The sequence below is a fragment of the Musa acuminata genome, chromosome BXJ3-9, assembly GCF_036884655.1.
Source record: "Musa acuminata AAA Group cultivar baxijiao chromosome BXJ3-9, Cavendish_Baxijiao_AAA, whole genome shotgun sequence".
Classification (NCBI taxonomy): Eukaryota; Viridiplantae; Streptophyta; class Magnoliopsida; order Zingiberales; family Musaceae; genus Musa; species Musa acuminata.
This window is the reverse complement of record NC_088357.1, coordinates 46,510,842-46,526,332: the sequence shown is the minus strand read 5'-3', so window position 1 is coordinate 46,526,332 and position 15,491 is coordinate 46,510,842. Positions and strand designations below refer to the sequence as shown.

Below are 15,491 nucleotides of genomic sequence, written 5' to 3'. Positions count from 1 at the left end.
GGCGCTCTACCAAGCCTTCCACCACGAGGATCGCCGTCACGTGGCGGAACGCGGCGCTCGGCGGAGGTCTTCTTGAGAGCTCGTACAATGTGCATCGCACCCTTCGCCCCACAACGATCAGGCACGCCACCACCCGCCGAGAGCTGCTACCCCTTTCCGTGCCTCCTTCGGTTTCTCCGCCCTTTATCGAAAATAATCAGCCATAAAGGGCCGTGCGATCGAGATCAGACGATGGAAATAAGATGGGGCAGTGGAGAAGAGAATTTATTAGGTCTGTCAAGAGAATATGGAAGCTTCGTTTTCTTCCGCGACCTCGCGATGCTATACAAAAAGCAGATAAAAGAGAGATAAAATGATAAAAGTTCTTTTCCTTTTTCCTTATTTTTCTGCTTCCCTTGGTTAGTTGATTCGAACCCACTCGAAGCGGCCGTCGAACGGAACGTCGTGGACGACGTCGTAGTTGTACCTGCGGCGAAACGGAACGGGCAAAGTAATAAGCATCATAAGGCTTCAATTTTATGACGACGAACGGAGAGTCCCGCCCTGCTAACGTGCGCTGTAGTGAGAGGAGCTTACTTGTCGGCGAACTGCTGCGCCTGCTCTCTCTCCGCTGCAGCGAAGAACTCCTCGATCTCTGCCTGCGTCGGCGTCGCCTCTGCCTTCCTCCAACTCGAACTCGCCTCCGTCATCGATTCCAGATCACCCGCTTCGCATTGCGCCTCGTTCGAGGGGGGCATCTCCCTCCTGAAATCGAGGCAGTATGGCGTAAACCGAAGCAAGGGTGGGGAATTTTGAAGAATTGGAAGCCACCAACCTCGCTCGTCTGGAATCGAAGTTGCACGTCGAGCTATCCAAAACCTCGCCATCCTAAAACAAGAAATGAAGAACAAGAAACGAGCACTGAGCCAATTCGAGACGACGAGTTTGAATTACACCATAATTTACGTTTCCGACTTGCCTGCTCGTTGAACACCACCTCGCTGGAAGCGTTGCTGGAGCAACGGGAGACCCTCTCCACCGAGAGGTCGGGATTTGAAGAGGCAGAAGAGTTCGCCGGTCGCTGCGTCTTCCCCCGGGTCATCATGACGAGGTGACGGCTACGGAGCTGGAGGTAGGTCGACGTCTGCACCACCTCTGGGGGCGGCGCAGCCGCATTTCTCCGCTTCGACCCAGCTACAGCCGCGGCGGAGGCGAGGGCCAGGGTCCTCGCTCTCGTCCTCGCTCCCACATCCTGGGTCACCTCCGTAACCGCGAGTTCATCGACTGCTCGACTGCACTTCGTCGTGTACCTCCCCATCCCTCACCCTAATTTTCTGACACTGAAAATGAGAGAGCAGGCGCTATGGCGAAGAAGTAGGTGTTCTGATCCGACTTGACGGTTAGGTTTGCTTCCCGCTGGGTTTCCGTTACTTTTGAATGCTCATCCCGTTAATTGTAGCGCTACGGCACCGTTAGGAGGATCTTGCCGTTGGGATTTTGAGACAAGTGGAACGCGACGTGTGTGCGGGTCAGTGCCCATTTCTGGTCCATCGGCTGATTCGAGATTCGCATAGTCCCGTGCGAATGGTATGGATCGGGCGGGATTAAACCGGTCAAGTGAACTCGCGCAATTCCGTCCGTCTAACCCACATCAAACGGCTACTAACACGTTCGCCACCGCTAACTGCCCTTCTTTTACTGTGACATATTTTGATTCGATTTAAAACGACGACATTAACATAAGAAAAAAAGAACTTAAACCGACATTAACGGCTTGCATTGATGTTACATAATTGCATAACTTAACGTCGTTCCGCTTTAAGGACATTTTTCACAGCCGCTAGCCGTTAGGTGCGTTACGCGTCCGTCCGTCTAGATGATCGTACGGCCTAGATGGATTAGAGGCGTAATCATGACGAAGCTTGGCCTTTGCTTTAAAAAGGTCGCGACGCGATTCGTGGTGGTTGGGGGGAATCCACACCGGCCGTCCACTGGGGACCACGGCCCTGGTGGTCCCGGCGTTCCGGGTACCCGACAGTGGGGGCCACCGAGTGGCCATTCTGTAGGCCCCACATTCCTGTTTCGAATAGCTAGAGACTCGGACCGTACGATTCGAAAGAACCGTCGGTTAATTTGGGGGACTTCCGAGCAGTATATATATATATATATATATATATATATATATATATATATATATATATATATATATATATATATATATATATATATATATATATATCAAATGTGCATGTAAATTCTGAAAATAATCCAATAATTAACGAATGGAGTTGAGAAAATGAGGGGTGGAGTGAGGAGGGGCAAACACTAGCCGGTTGGCCTCTCGCATGGGTGTCCGTGGTCACTTACCATGGACGGATGTGTTTGTTGTGCAGGAAGAGGACGGATTGTTCCATGCTGCAGAGTACAACGGCAACGTTCTCCCGTGGTCTCTTACCGTGGTGAAAAAATGGCTGCTTCCCCTGCGATGACGGTTACAACCTGACAATAAAAGCTCTCTCCTGCCATGGAAGTACGAGCGCAGCGCAGCGCAGAAGCAAAGTTGGGGCTCCTTCAACCTTATCCAAGTAGCCATGAAATGGTCGACTCGATCTAAATTCCGCTTACGTAACGTTCGTTAAATAATTTGTGCCTAAAAATTATTATTATTCACCAATTTTCTCAGAGTTTGATACATATTAAGAACATGAACTTTCATTATTTACAATGGCCCCATGCGAGACAACAAGTAGATAAAAGGACACTCCCACACTTGAAGAGTCGACCAAGGAATAAAGGTTGGTTGGTGCAACTAGGAGCGCACATAGACACAGCTCCGGCGGGCACGGAAATCCTTGTCCATGAATAGGTTCCTGTTTCCATGCACAGGCTTACAAAAGGTGCCGTGTATCCTTGCCCCAGGTAAAAAGGTTTGTCTCTCTCTCTCAAGAATTGTAGTTGCTTACCCACAACGTCATTCAGGATCCGCCGGAGAGATAAAATGTAGTATATGTGGAGGAGGTACAAAGCTTCCATGCAACCCATGTTCTTGGTGTAAAAGACATCATTCTGTCTTCTAATGTACTGATGGTGTTGTGGAGTGACTTGGAGATTTACTAGAAGAGTACTGGTTGTCACTGAGAGTCCGAAACAATCTAGTAGCTGACATTGAATCTCACTTTCGAGAGTGTACCTCCATTGGTAAAAGCTTAATGAGTTGGGCACTCAACATACTGTAGCATGCATGTGATCCTTTCGCTGGTTAGCTCCGACCAGTCAATATCTTATCCCTCTTTCGCTGAACCTCCTACATTTCTTGATGAATGCTAGACTGCGACATATCTTGTCTTCCTACAGCTGAGAATGATCGCCGGTCATTTGGATTTTTGTAAAGCTTTGTACTGTTGCAATCACATGACATTTCCTCTCCCAACAGGACTCATTTCTGTCGAACTAAATGCCTTGGAACAACACAAGTTCGAGTTGGTTCCATGGGTTTTACTGATCTACCAAAATGTTTTATGCATCACATATATAAGTTTTTATAATGAATATAAATTTTAACACGCATACAAAGAAAAACATCAGTGTGATTTCCACAACGGCTGCTACAATAGTAACTTAAACTGGTTCTTTGACAGACTTGTAGTTCAGTCATTAAGCTCAGTGACTTCCTTCTGATGTGCTTCTTTTAGCACGAAAAGAGTACGTGGTCCTCACCAAAAAGAAGTTCCAAATTTTTCTGAGCTGTTTTTAGGGAAGAGAAGTCATCAATGATGCACTATCGAGTCTCTTTTCCTTTCATGTGAAAGGCTTTCCATGGCCTGATTCCATGCAAAGAAAAAGATGACGAAGAAATCACGTACGTTCATGCATGCATGGCGATGAAAAATATGGGACGGTAAAAAGTTAGGGGTGGAGACCCTTTGATGTCCGAGAGAAGTACCTGCACTCAGTCTTTTTTGGTGTTCGGTCCTGTTTGAGTGTGACAGCACCTTAATTGTATTCTACCTTATATTACTTGTTTTACTTGTAGATAAAAGGGCGATTTATCCATAAAATATTTATATTTTAGATAAATTTTCAATTGATATTTTTTATTTTATTTTATTTTGAATAGCACCTCTAATTTTAAAAAAAACTAAACCATCCTTAAAATTTTTTTCACTTGTTACAATGTTTTAGTCCAATGTTCTAACTACCATAACAAAAATACTATGAAACATACTTACAAATATTATAAATAAGTCAAATGAAATCAAAACATACTAAAAACTATTTGATATATCATACTACGATTCAAATAGTTATTTATAATAGTTTACAAAACACATAATCTAAAAAAAAAATTAACTTATTACGATGTTTTAGCCACCACAATAAAAATACTATAATCTCTACTCAAAGATAATATAAATGATCTAAATTGACTCTTAACCTTAATCAAATCAACTATAAGCCTAAAAATATAATACCTTAATGATCTACGATGAATGACTAGCGAAGAGACATAATATAATATCATTTATAGTGTTCTTCAGTGGCATTTACATTATTTTCAATACCTTAATAAAATATTATAAATATTATTAAAAATACTATAATGAGTCAAATAAAAATATTGTAATAATTTAAAACTGATAAAAATGGATAAAATTTTTTATGAAAAAAAATACGGATATTTTGGGTTTTTTTAAAATTATCGGTACTATTTAAGAAAAAAAAAAAGAGGTGGTAGCTTTTGAGAAACACCCAAAATATGGCTATTTTCTAGGGAAATAGCCCTAGATAAAATATATTTAAAAAATACAAGATAAAAAATAACATGAAGAGAAATAGTAAAAACAATAGTCATGGTTTTGGGGTTACATTTCTTTCCTTTAGATCTAGAAATTTTACTATACCCAATAACATAGTTTCTTCTCAAATTCTCAGCAGAATTGAGCTTCCATGAAGAGTTCTATGCTTTCCATTTCTGAGTTTACCTTTCTCTTGTTTATTTTTTATTCTTATAAAAGTAATCATGTTTAGAAGATGTAAGTAAAGATTTTTTGAGTAAAAAAATTAGAATTATATCATATTGGACATTAATCTCCTAATTGTTGAATCTCGAATTTTGATGATAAAATCAATTGGTAAATTGTTTGATCTAATCTAGAAAAGTGTGCAAGTAAGACATAAAGCATATCGGAGTCAAGATTAAGATTTCATTGGGAATTCGAGAGTTTGTCGGAAGTTCCATCGGAATTAATCGAGAAGTCCAAGAGCTTGCCGAAGAAGCTCGTCGGAACTCGACGAGAAGATCATCGTGAAGTCCAGGAGATTGCTGGAAGTCTACCAGAACATTACTGAGAGATCGTCGGAACCTTGCTGGAAGAACAATTGACATACCTGAACAAGAATACCTTATTAAATGTCTTAATTATCGTAGTTAGATCTTAGGTTAAGTTAGGATTGGGAGGTAATCCCACTAACTCAGTTAGGGACCAACTGGGCCCTTAATAGGGCTGAAGTAGGTCGGTTAAACAACTCATTCAGCACCTGAAATCACGGCCGGTGGTGGCACCGCTTAGGACTCAGTCTCCCAGATGCTCTAATCGATGGTACTGCCCAGACTAAGCGGTAGTGTCATCGATAGTTATTACCTACCAGTGGTGGTACCGCTAGAGCTTAGTCTTTGAGAGCTTTATGAGGCGGTGGTACCGCCAGACTAGGCGGTGATACCACCCAGTGTCAAAGAGTCAGGCGATGGTACCTCCAGTACCTCGAAATATGAGGAAGTGACACTTTTTTGCTCCAATTCTGAAGCTATTGGGGCCTATAAATACCCCACCAATTTTCTGCATAAAAGGATAACAAAGTACAATTAAAAGTGCGAAAAATCCTTGAATGTTGGGATGTTATAAGTGTTGTAAAAGTGAGAAGAGTCCTCCTCCTCCCTCTCTTAATTTTGTAATCATCCAAGAAAGAAGAGTAAGGTTTGTAAGGGTTATCTCATAAACATGCGAAAAGGAAAAAATGCTGTAAAGAGGTGGTTGGTCTTCGCCTATTAAAGGAGAACCTTTAGCAGACACCAATGACATCAACGGAGAAGGAATCATAAGTAGATGTAGGTCACAATGACTGAACCATTATAAATTCTGATGTGTTCCCTTATTGTAACTTCTTTTTACTACATTCAACTTTACTACGTTACAAACTATCTCACCTTCTCTTCTCTACTTACTTTACTCTGAAACAAATGATTTGAGTCAAACCAGTTTTTATCGAAATGAAATATTTTTTGAAATCGATATAATTTTTTCGCTGTACTAATTCACCCCCCTGCCGCTCTTGATCCTAACACTGTTATATGTCATGAATATTTTCCTAATATTTCCTTATATGTCATGGATTCTTATATTGTTAAGTAATATAAGACGTTTGTTAGTTATCTCTTTAAGGTTTATCGCTCATGAATATTTTCCTAATATTTCCTTAAGACCACATTCATTTATGACTCAATCATCCCCATCTTATCCATAAGGATAAACTAAACTATAATTTACTTTTTAAGATTTTATAATTTTTTTTTTGGTGAACCTTAGCTATAATACGACATTGAACTTTTTAAATCAGATGAATTTGAGTCAAGTTGGTAAGAGATAACACATATAGGATTGGATATGAAAGCAACCCAAAAGGTTAAATTGTGGGCCATCTAATTCTTTCATAACTTTAGGTTATGTTTATGAATTTTATCCTATTTTATATTTATATATGCATTCTGCAAAAGTAGATTACCTTCATGCAAAAATAAACATTAATTTATGAGAAATACAAAATTTCAGATCTTATAAAAATAAATAATTTTTGAACAGATTCATTGCTTATTAGTTCCTCATTTAAAATTCAATGATGTCACCTTACATTGTCAATGCAGTAGTAAAATTATATGGATTCCATTAAGAAAACTAATGAATAATGAAAAAAATAAAAAGATAATTTTTTAATAAAATACTTATATTTTACGTATTTCTCAAATAATATCTAATTCAAAAACTCTAATACTATTCTCCTTTGTCGCCTCCTCCGTTATAGTGCATCCTTCCCCTCCTCTTCCCTCCTTTCTCCATCAATTATTCTTTTCCCTTTTTTTTTTTATCGTTTGCTTCTCTTCCCTTATTTCTTGTAGTATCCTTCCTTCCTTTTCCTTGTCCTCTTCTCTATATCGACAACAAAGTCTTATGATAAAAGTAAAAAATGATATGAGTGACGATAATAGTTGAGGGACAACGATGAAAAATGGATAGTTAAATATATATTTTTTGAATTAAGATACTATTTAGGAAACACCAAAATAAGCAATATTATTAGGAAATACTTGAGATCTAAATATTTTATTTAAAAAATTAAAATAATTAAAATTTTAAATTTTAAAAAATTTTCTAAAGATATATAATTATGAAATCTTATTCCTACTTATAAAAAATTATTCAAATTTTCACTTCAAAATTGAACATATATTATTACCCCTGTCACGATCAGAAAGAGGTTCGGAGGTTTGGAGTGGCGGGTCAACCTCAATTCAGACCCGTTTATAGTCCATTACAATTAAGTATATAATAGCAATAAAGCATCTTGCGTTTGGACTCGATTGCTAGGCTATATATCTGTAATGGGTCGGATTCTAGGCCAGAGATCGAATCGTTACAAGGTTAACGTTAGATCCGAATCTACCAATCCGACCCGAAACTAGCGGGAGGTGAACCTATTCGTTAAGGACCCTTCACCGGGTCGATCGTGTTGGGATCATATACAAAAGGACGCGGTGTTCTGTGTGTGCGTGCTTGGAAGACGAAATCGAGGGGGAGAGAGAGAGGGCGAAGAGCCATGATCGGCGTAGGAAAGATCAAGCAGTACGCAAACGTGCTCGAAAAGCCTCTTAGCAGAGGCCGTCAGGAGGTTAGATTCGCTTCTCGACCCCTGATCTTTTTCGCCCTCATGTCGTCTTTGATTGATTAGTCACCATTGGTCGATTCTTCTCGAGCTGCCCTCGAAATGGTCCCTCTTATATCCAGATCTCGTCTTTGAAGTTCAAGAACTCAAGGGTCTTCTTTGATCATTAAATATTTTATTTCCTTATGATCAATTAGTTCCGCAAGATAGATATTTTGTGATTTTGCGAGTTAAAGTGCACGATCTAGGAGTGTGGCATAGTTCGTGCTGGAAGATGTTAATAGTTTCTGAAGAGATTTGGCTTCTTTTTTTTTTTTTTTTTCATTTGTTGTTAGCCAATGTTCAACTGAACTTAGGGCAGCTACTGTGATTCAACGAACGCTATGCCGTGGAAATGCACGCGTATGGTGTGATTTATTGTGATTGTTAAGCCAAATATGTTTCTTGCAGGTCAGCTTGAGTGCGTTTGCATTCTTGTTCTCAGAGTTAGTTCAGTACAACCAGACTCAAGTTGATAATATTGCAGAGCTAGAGAGAAGGTAAATGCTACTTGAAGTTGCTGCTGGTAACAAATTGGTTATATAAGTTTTAAGGCACGATACTTCTGATCTTCATGTGTTGTGGTCAACTCAATTGTGACGTTCGGTACAAGCAATTTGTTGTTCGAAGTGTCTCTAAAAATAAAGGCTAAATTTTTTTTATGAATTGTAGGTGCAATATCCTGATTTATACCCACATAAGAAGTGGGAGATAACTTAGACATTTTGGGCCAATGGTTTAGGCTCAACAGTTTAATGAGTTAGTGATCCTACACATCCTCTAGAAGTAATCATTCATGGAGAAGAAAATTAGCTTTTGTTTACCATCCATGTGTGACTTTTGTTTACCATGATCTGCAAGTGCTACAAAACATAGCAGTAGAGGACTGAGTTCAAAATTTTCCCTAAAATTGACAGAATAAACTGATGCAGGAAAGTGGGCAAAATGTTGAACAAAAATATATTCAATGACTGATTCTGCAGAATACAAGTTTTCTGCAACAGGAATGTCATTTGAAGTTTTCAAGTTTCACCCGTAACTTGACTGGATTACCCCACTCAAGAAGTTGTTACCTAAATATTTTCTTTTTCTTCTCTTCTATTCCTCTTTTGCTGTCATTCATTAACAACATTACCATAATCTCTCAGCCACATCTTGTTATGAATAGAAACAAAATCAAATCATATGCTGAAGTAAAATCTCAAGATATATGGAAGTGCTTCATATTTTTAGCCACACTATCTTTTATTATGATCTCGTTGATAAATTAAAAACTAAGAATTCTTTATACCTTTCTATATGGACATTCTTTATTTTCGAGCTATTCTTGTTTGCTATTCTTTATACCTTTGTGGTTATTCCTTTTTGGTCAATTTCAGTTATCATGTGTGATCCTTAAAGAACTTCACTAAATGTTGCAGGCTTGAGGATGCAGGCTATGCTGTTGGTGCAAGAGTTCTTGAGCTTCTTTGCCATAGAGAGAAGGTATGAGTTGTGCCCTTGTGCCTGTACAGATGCTATGTTTCAGAGGAGTGATGTGTAATTTTGATGATTATGTTCAGATTGTTGCATATAAACTCCTTTTCTGCTCAAACTGTTTGGGACATAAAAGCATAACTTCATGCTGATGAGTGACAAAATTTGTTGATTTTCATGATTAATATGACTTCAGAAAAGCATATTTTTCACAGATCAAAGCTTGTCTGCAAATGGTTTTTTGTGAGTGTTTTTCTTTTTTCTTTCTTCTGAATTTGTGAACTCTTCCCTCTGTTTAATTTGTAATAACCATATAGATATGAGAAAGGACCATATTTATCTTGTTATTCCTGTTATTATGAAATTGTTTGAAACTTCCAACATTTTCTTGTCGGTGCCTCTGATGATTAGATTTAGTTTTAAATTTTAGTTCTTATATGATCATAACAATGACATAAAAAACGATGTGTTTCCTTTAACTAGAAGAGTTGCTTAGGATCTCTTAGAAGCATTTAAAACAGCCCTGGAAATGAAAATGAAACTGATCTGTTATATTGATAATGTGCTTGTTTCTTTTTGCTTGTAAGTTGTAAGACCCCCAAAAGTAAAATTGTCTTCAGCTGAACTGTTTTGAAATCTCATGTATTACATCTACAGATTGACTTTAGATTTGCTGGTGTTATGAAATATTTTGTGTTCCATTAACAACACCATGATTTCTTTTAGGGCATGCAAGAATTTAAGGTGTGATTTCTATTAAAAAAATATTGACTAAAAGCAACCATTTTATAGCAGTTCTGCAGTTGTAGATTTAGATGTTTGGTGTTCTCTCACAGTTGTAAGTTCCCCAACCGAGTTTTTGCACCAACTTGAATTTGTAATTCTTTCTCCAGTTTTTGTTGTTAACAACAGTGAAGGCTTTTTTGTTGGTCTCCCTTTTATCTTGACATTATCCTTAGGCTATTAAAATGCCCATCAAGAACCAAACCTGTTCCCACTTTAAGCTACACTGTAGATTCAATAGTGCTAGTTATGCTGATTGGCTCTTACCTGTTCCCCCTTTACCCGTCATGACCAGCAATTAACAACTTTCAACTTTTCTCTACACATCACGTAGACCATTATCAGCTTCAGAAACTAACCAGAAAGCACTTCGACCGTACAATTTTGATTTATCAAATTTAGGTTATCGATGTTTGCCTCTATGAGTACAATCATTATAACCTTATTTGTCTTATTGACCTGCCTTTGTTTAGCATCTGAGTGGACCATGAAAGTAAAGTAGATAAACGAGATTCATCAAGCAACCATCAGTATTGTAATTGTCTAATGATAAAAATACAAATGAGAGAACCTCAAGTTTGCTAATTCCAACATTGTTCAATTGCTATAGAAACTCAGTAATGAGGTTCCCAACAAACTACTAGTGACCCTAGGTCTGCGATCTTACTATCATAGTATCAATACCTTTTGATGATCAAGATAGTAATATATATTTTTTTAAAAAAGTAGGCTTGATTTGGGGTTTCTATTTGGTCTTCATCAAGCCGTAAGATCTCTCTTCAGTTTTAGCAATGAAAACCTCTGTCCTACATGATGCAAGTTTGAACAACTATTCCTTGTTTGTACATTGCAAGTGTCACCTAATCAGAAGTGGATTGGAAATAGACATATTAGTTTAGGCTTAATCAGATTGATCTAACTGTTCAATTCAGATATTGAAGGCTAATTTTCATTTATTATAAGTTGACATTATATTGGCAGAAATTGGCCCGGAAATGGACAGAATATGCATGAAAATGGCCGAAATTTTATATGAACTGCTAAAATTGATAAAAATTGAGGAAATCAGAAAAATTATGTTAGAATCTGAAGAGCAACAACAGTAGCCCACAGATGCTCCTTGACCATTTAGAATCAGTTGGAATCAACTAGAAGCAGCTAGAAATAGTTGGAACCTGCAGGATCAGGTGGACTGGCCCTTTAAGTTGAATTTGATTGACGTGGATGGGTTCTTCTGTCAATAATAGAAACCATGTATGGGCCAATAAAAGAACAACTGAAGAATTCATTCACATCAGTACATGTGAATATGATAAGCTGCTATATTTTAAGTTTGTTTAAATTTTATTGAACCTTTGTGTTTTAGTTCCAGTCCATCACCTCGTTCATTGAGTTATTACCTAACAAAACTTTCTGATTTGGCCAATTCCCCAATATTTGGCTTTTTTTTATTTAGATCTGGCACATCCAGTGAACCATGATATCTTGGATTTCATGCTAATTTTGTCATCAGTTATTACAAATCTTGAAGTTTAAGCATTCTGATGTTTCATGAGACTTTTTCCATTCCAATGTCTTCTATACATCAGCTTTTTTTGTAACTCACCTAATTCTTCATTGTCTGATATAATACTATAGCATCGCTTGAAGTTATTCTTCACCCTTATCTTTTTAACCTACATAAAAGATAGTTTATGATTTTTTCATAATCCTAATATTTCATTCTCAGTAGGTTCCTTGTAAACGAAATTGTGATGTTTTGAAGACTTCCATCATATTGAACCTTCTATGAATTGGAAAAGCAAGAAACTTCTCCTTTAGTTTCAGGCAGAGCTTTGTATTATTTTGCAGCGGGCAATATACAACATATTATGTTAAAGACCCTTCACCAGCAATATAATTTGTGTGATTGTGCAATTAAATATTTTATATATGCAACCATTATCTTGGCCATATGTTTTCCTTGGTAGTCAAATAACCTAGATGAACCTAGGCAATGATCTAAAGTTCAAGTGATAGTGTAGGCAGTAAATGCATTGAAGGAAATAAATAATCAAGGAGCAGTCACTTCATCATCGTCTTGATTAGTCAATACATGCTGTCATGAGCGTGTTTTAGGATTTTGGAAAATTATCATTTTTACCATATATTCTAGCTTGCAGAAGCTATTAATTAACGAATAAGATAATGTAAATATGAATCATGGTATTTACCTGGGACGTGCCTATTGCCTAGATATTAGCCTAGGCAATGAAGCAGTTGTCCATGACAATAATTTGGTATACACTACTAGCAAAGTCTTTAATAACTGAAGGTACACTTAGCAAATTTTCTGCAAAAAGGTTTTCTGCAAATTTTCTGAAAATAATCTGATCTTGGACTATTATTTACTCTCATCCTTTGATTTTCATTTTGAGATATTAAATATAACTTTAGCAATTCGGTAATGTATGACTGATTGGGACATAATGACTTTTTGTTCTGTTGTATGACTACGTGGTACAAGTAATCTTATTGACTATATATTAACCTTGAATATAGGGTAACAGAAGGGAGACACGATTACTTGGGATTTTATCTTTTGTGCATAGCACAGTTTGGAAGGTGCTTTTCGGAAAGGTAGCTATATCACCCTTTTTTATTTGTTTAATGATTGTTGTTCTCTGAAGAGATTTTTTGATATAGTTATGCAAAGAAATTTTTTGAAATTTGAGTTATGGTGTTTAGAGCTTTAGAAGCACTCTTCACCGCTGTTGCAAGGATGAGGACATGGGGGATCTCATACAAATGCACAGTGATTCTACAAGGAGACAGAAGGGACATATGGAAACACTTTGATGGAGAATAATTTAAATAGACAGCAATATGATGACCTAAAGTTGTATGTGAAACAATGGAAGTTCTATTCATAAAAGCTTAGAATAAAAAATTATAGAAATAGTATTTTTATAAAGCTGATAGGGTGTCTGACATGCTGACTCGTAAACACACTCATGTATATATCTTTGAGGGCTTATGGATGAGGATATGAGAAACCATTAAAAATACTTAAAAGTAGAATGAACTCTAACCAGCCAACATGGTGCTTGCAATAGCCACAGGTTAAATCACAGAGTTAGTGGTGGTTTATAAGTATAAAGAAGCGTTATGCAAAATCTAGAATACATTAAAAACGGTGGACAAATTTAAATATTCTTAAATGTCTGTTTATTGAAAGATAATCTAGGTTTAAGATATACCTTTTTTTTTTGTAATTCCATCATGAAAAATTTTACATAATTATACTTAAGATGCCATTTTTCTATTGATTATGTATAGAATGCTTTATGATATCATTGTTAACTCTTGGATTAATTGCTTAACATATGACAGTTGTCTAATTAATATTAGTGCACCATTCAATCTTAACCATATGCCTAGAGTACTGACATAGGTGGGTAGGCTTAATTTTTTTTTAAGTTTTCCAAATCATCCTAAAATCCTTCCCAAAACTTATCTTTTACCTAAGTTTTTTAAATTTTTTTGTGTTGCATCGCTGCTTTAATTTTCACCATGAAACTGGTATCGATAGAGGTAGGTATCTGTAGATAAATGATGCCCAAATATATAAAGGCACATATGTGGACAACCATATGACCTAAATAATAATTCCTTTTAAAAATAATAAAAAAACATATAGTGAGAAAAATAAGCATTAGGATAGAACAAAGAAAGAGAAAAAAGGAAAATATTGATATGTAACTGGAGTTTCTATTTGACAAGATGGATGACATAATCATAAAATGATTGAGTGATTACCCCAGGGTATTCCTTGGTTTTATCAAAAAGCTGCATCCTCCTATTACATGTTTTTAAATTGTTAAATTGACTTATCATAAAATGATGAGGTGATTATGAAGGTTTCAGAATAACATATTAAATCTTTTTGTTTGGGCTTTGAGCGAGAAATTTCACTGTTTTATTTACATAATAATTCCTATATCATGCAACTAGGTGGCTGATTCGCTTGAGAAAGGAACTGAACACGAAGATGAGTACATGATAAGCGAAAAGGAGCTTCTGGTCAACCGGTAATGAATCACTATTGTGGCTCTTTTGCTGCCTGCCGTCAGTACAGAAAACTAAACCGAATTTTGTACTGGTTTATAAGATTTATATCCATACCAAAGGACATGGGAGCATTCAATTGTGGGGCATTTGTTGCCGGAATTGTCAAGGTATGATACCCTGCTGAATAGTATTTTATTTTAGTTTACTAAATTGTAAGCAGTGACTAATTATCTGTTATTCTTTTTTTGGTTGTTACGAAGGGTGTCTTAGATAATGCAGGTTTTCCTGCTGTCGTGACAGCGCACTTTGTCCCTATGGAGGGCCAACAGCGACCACGAACTACAATTTTGATAAAGTTTGCAGAAGAGGTCAGTTACACATTCTTTTGCTATGAACTTCCTTTCATCAGAATGTGATGCCTATAGTCTTCATTTCCGTATAGCACTGAAGGCTCATTTAGATGTTCTGAATGCATAATCAGAGAAATGAAAAAAATGAAAAATCTAAAGCTACCAACAAAAGCTCTTGTAAATAATGGAAATGAGAAAAAAAAAAGCCCAATACTACATATCATTTGCAAGCAAGAAATTTATATACCAAAATATTAACAAATAACACAGTTCCTAGAAATCAACAAGATGGTATCATAATTATGGTAGTACGAAATTAAGAAAGTCAATGGCTATAAGATATCATGTGACTACGGAGAATGTGTGAATCTATTTGAAGGTTGAACCAAGATGGCTAGACTGTGCTGCACGTTAAAGTTAGTTTCAGCTGAATGGATATCAGCCATACTTCTCCGTGTTCTTTCAGGTACTCCGTAGAGAAGCAAGACTAGGCTGATGTCGTCTGCTAGCTAATGTTATCTATCAAGTGGGGCAATCCTGATGCACTTTTTCAATACTTGGACAGCAGCACTAAATGTATGACGATATTCTCGATGACTTTCCAAAAGTTGATGTCTTTCTTTGTGTGTAAGCTGACGTTGATCGTATGATGCAATTATGAAACTCCGATTTCATCTGAATTCTTGTAAAGAACAGTTGGTTCTTTTCATGAACTGGTGTGTCTTCACCTATTCTTCATGATTCTAATGACTCACATCGATCAGTGGCATCTCAGGAAGTGTCAGTAGGCTCTTTGTTTGCCCATGGAAAGAGTCTTCTGACTTCTTATTTGGTGACGAAAGAAAAGTATATGTATCAGCATCTTAGCAAATATGACCA

The 15,491-nt window shown here is 37.0% G+C and overlaps 2 protein-coding genes across 2 annotated transcripts; one reads left to right on the top strand and one right to left on the bottom strand.

The window, feature by feature from the left end:
• Positions 1–251: 251 nt before the first annotated feature.
• On the bottom strand, positions 252–1,368 carry LOC135649360 (cyclin-dependent kinase inhibitor 1-like). The gene is made up of 4 exons (XM_065167629.1): positions 959–1,368; positions 815–867; positions 577–744; positions 252–466 (listed from the first exon to the last, which is right to left on the bottom strand). The coding sequence occupies exons 1-4, from the start codon at positions 1,295–1,297 to the stop codon at positions 400–402; spliced, it is 627 nt and encodes a 208-aa protein (XP_065023701.1). The 5' UTR covers positions 1,298–1,368; the 3' UTR covers positions 252–399.
• A 6,397-nt stretch (positions 1,369–7,765) lies between these two features.
• Positions 7,766–15,292, top strand: LOC135649184 (uncharacterized). The gene is made up of 8 exons (XM_065167348.1): positions 7,766–7,920; positions 8,365–8,453; positions 9,375–9,438; positions 12,754–12,831; positions 14,206–14,282; positions 14,363–14,429; positions 14,523–14,630; positions 15,079–15,292. The coding sequence occupies exons 1-8, from the start codon at positions 7,849–7,851 to the stop codon at positions 15,106–15,108; spliced, it is 585 nt and encodes a 194-aa protein (XP_065023420.1). The 5' UTR covers positions 7,766–7,848; the 3' UTR covers positions 15,109–15,292.
• The last annotated feature ends 199 nt before the right edge of the window (positions 15,293–15,491 follow it).

Excerpts from the sequence above, each read along its gene's own strand:
- LOC135649360 (XM_065167629.1), bottom strand. The coding sequence starts at position 1,297 with ATGGGGAGGTACACGACGAAGTGCAGTCGAGCAGTCGATGAACTCGCG. Across the intron at positions 745-814 it reads TTCGATTCCAGACGAGCGAG|GAGGGAGATGCCCCCCTCGA; the intron begins GTTGGTGGCTTC and ends CCTCGATTTCAG. Across the intron at positions 467-576 it reads GCGCAGCAGTTCGCCGACAA|GTACAACTACGACGTCGTCC; the intron begins GTAAGCTCCTCT and ends GTTTCGCCGCAG.
- LOC135649184 (XM_065167348.1), top strand. The coding sequence starts at position 7,849 with ATGATCGGCGTAGGAAAGATCAAGCAGTACGCAAACGTGCTCGAAAAG. Across the intron at positions 7,921-8,364 it reads TTAGCAGAGGCCGTCAGGAG|GTCAGCTTGAGTGCGTTTGC; the intron begins GTTAGATTCGCT and ends TGTTTCTTGCAG. Across the intron at positions 12,832-14,205 it reads GGAAGGTGCTTTTCGGAAAG|GTGGCTGATTCGCTTGAGAA; the intron begins GTAGCTATATCA and ends TCATGCAACTAG.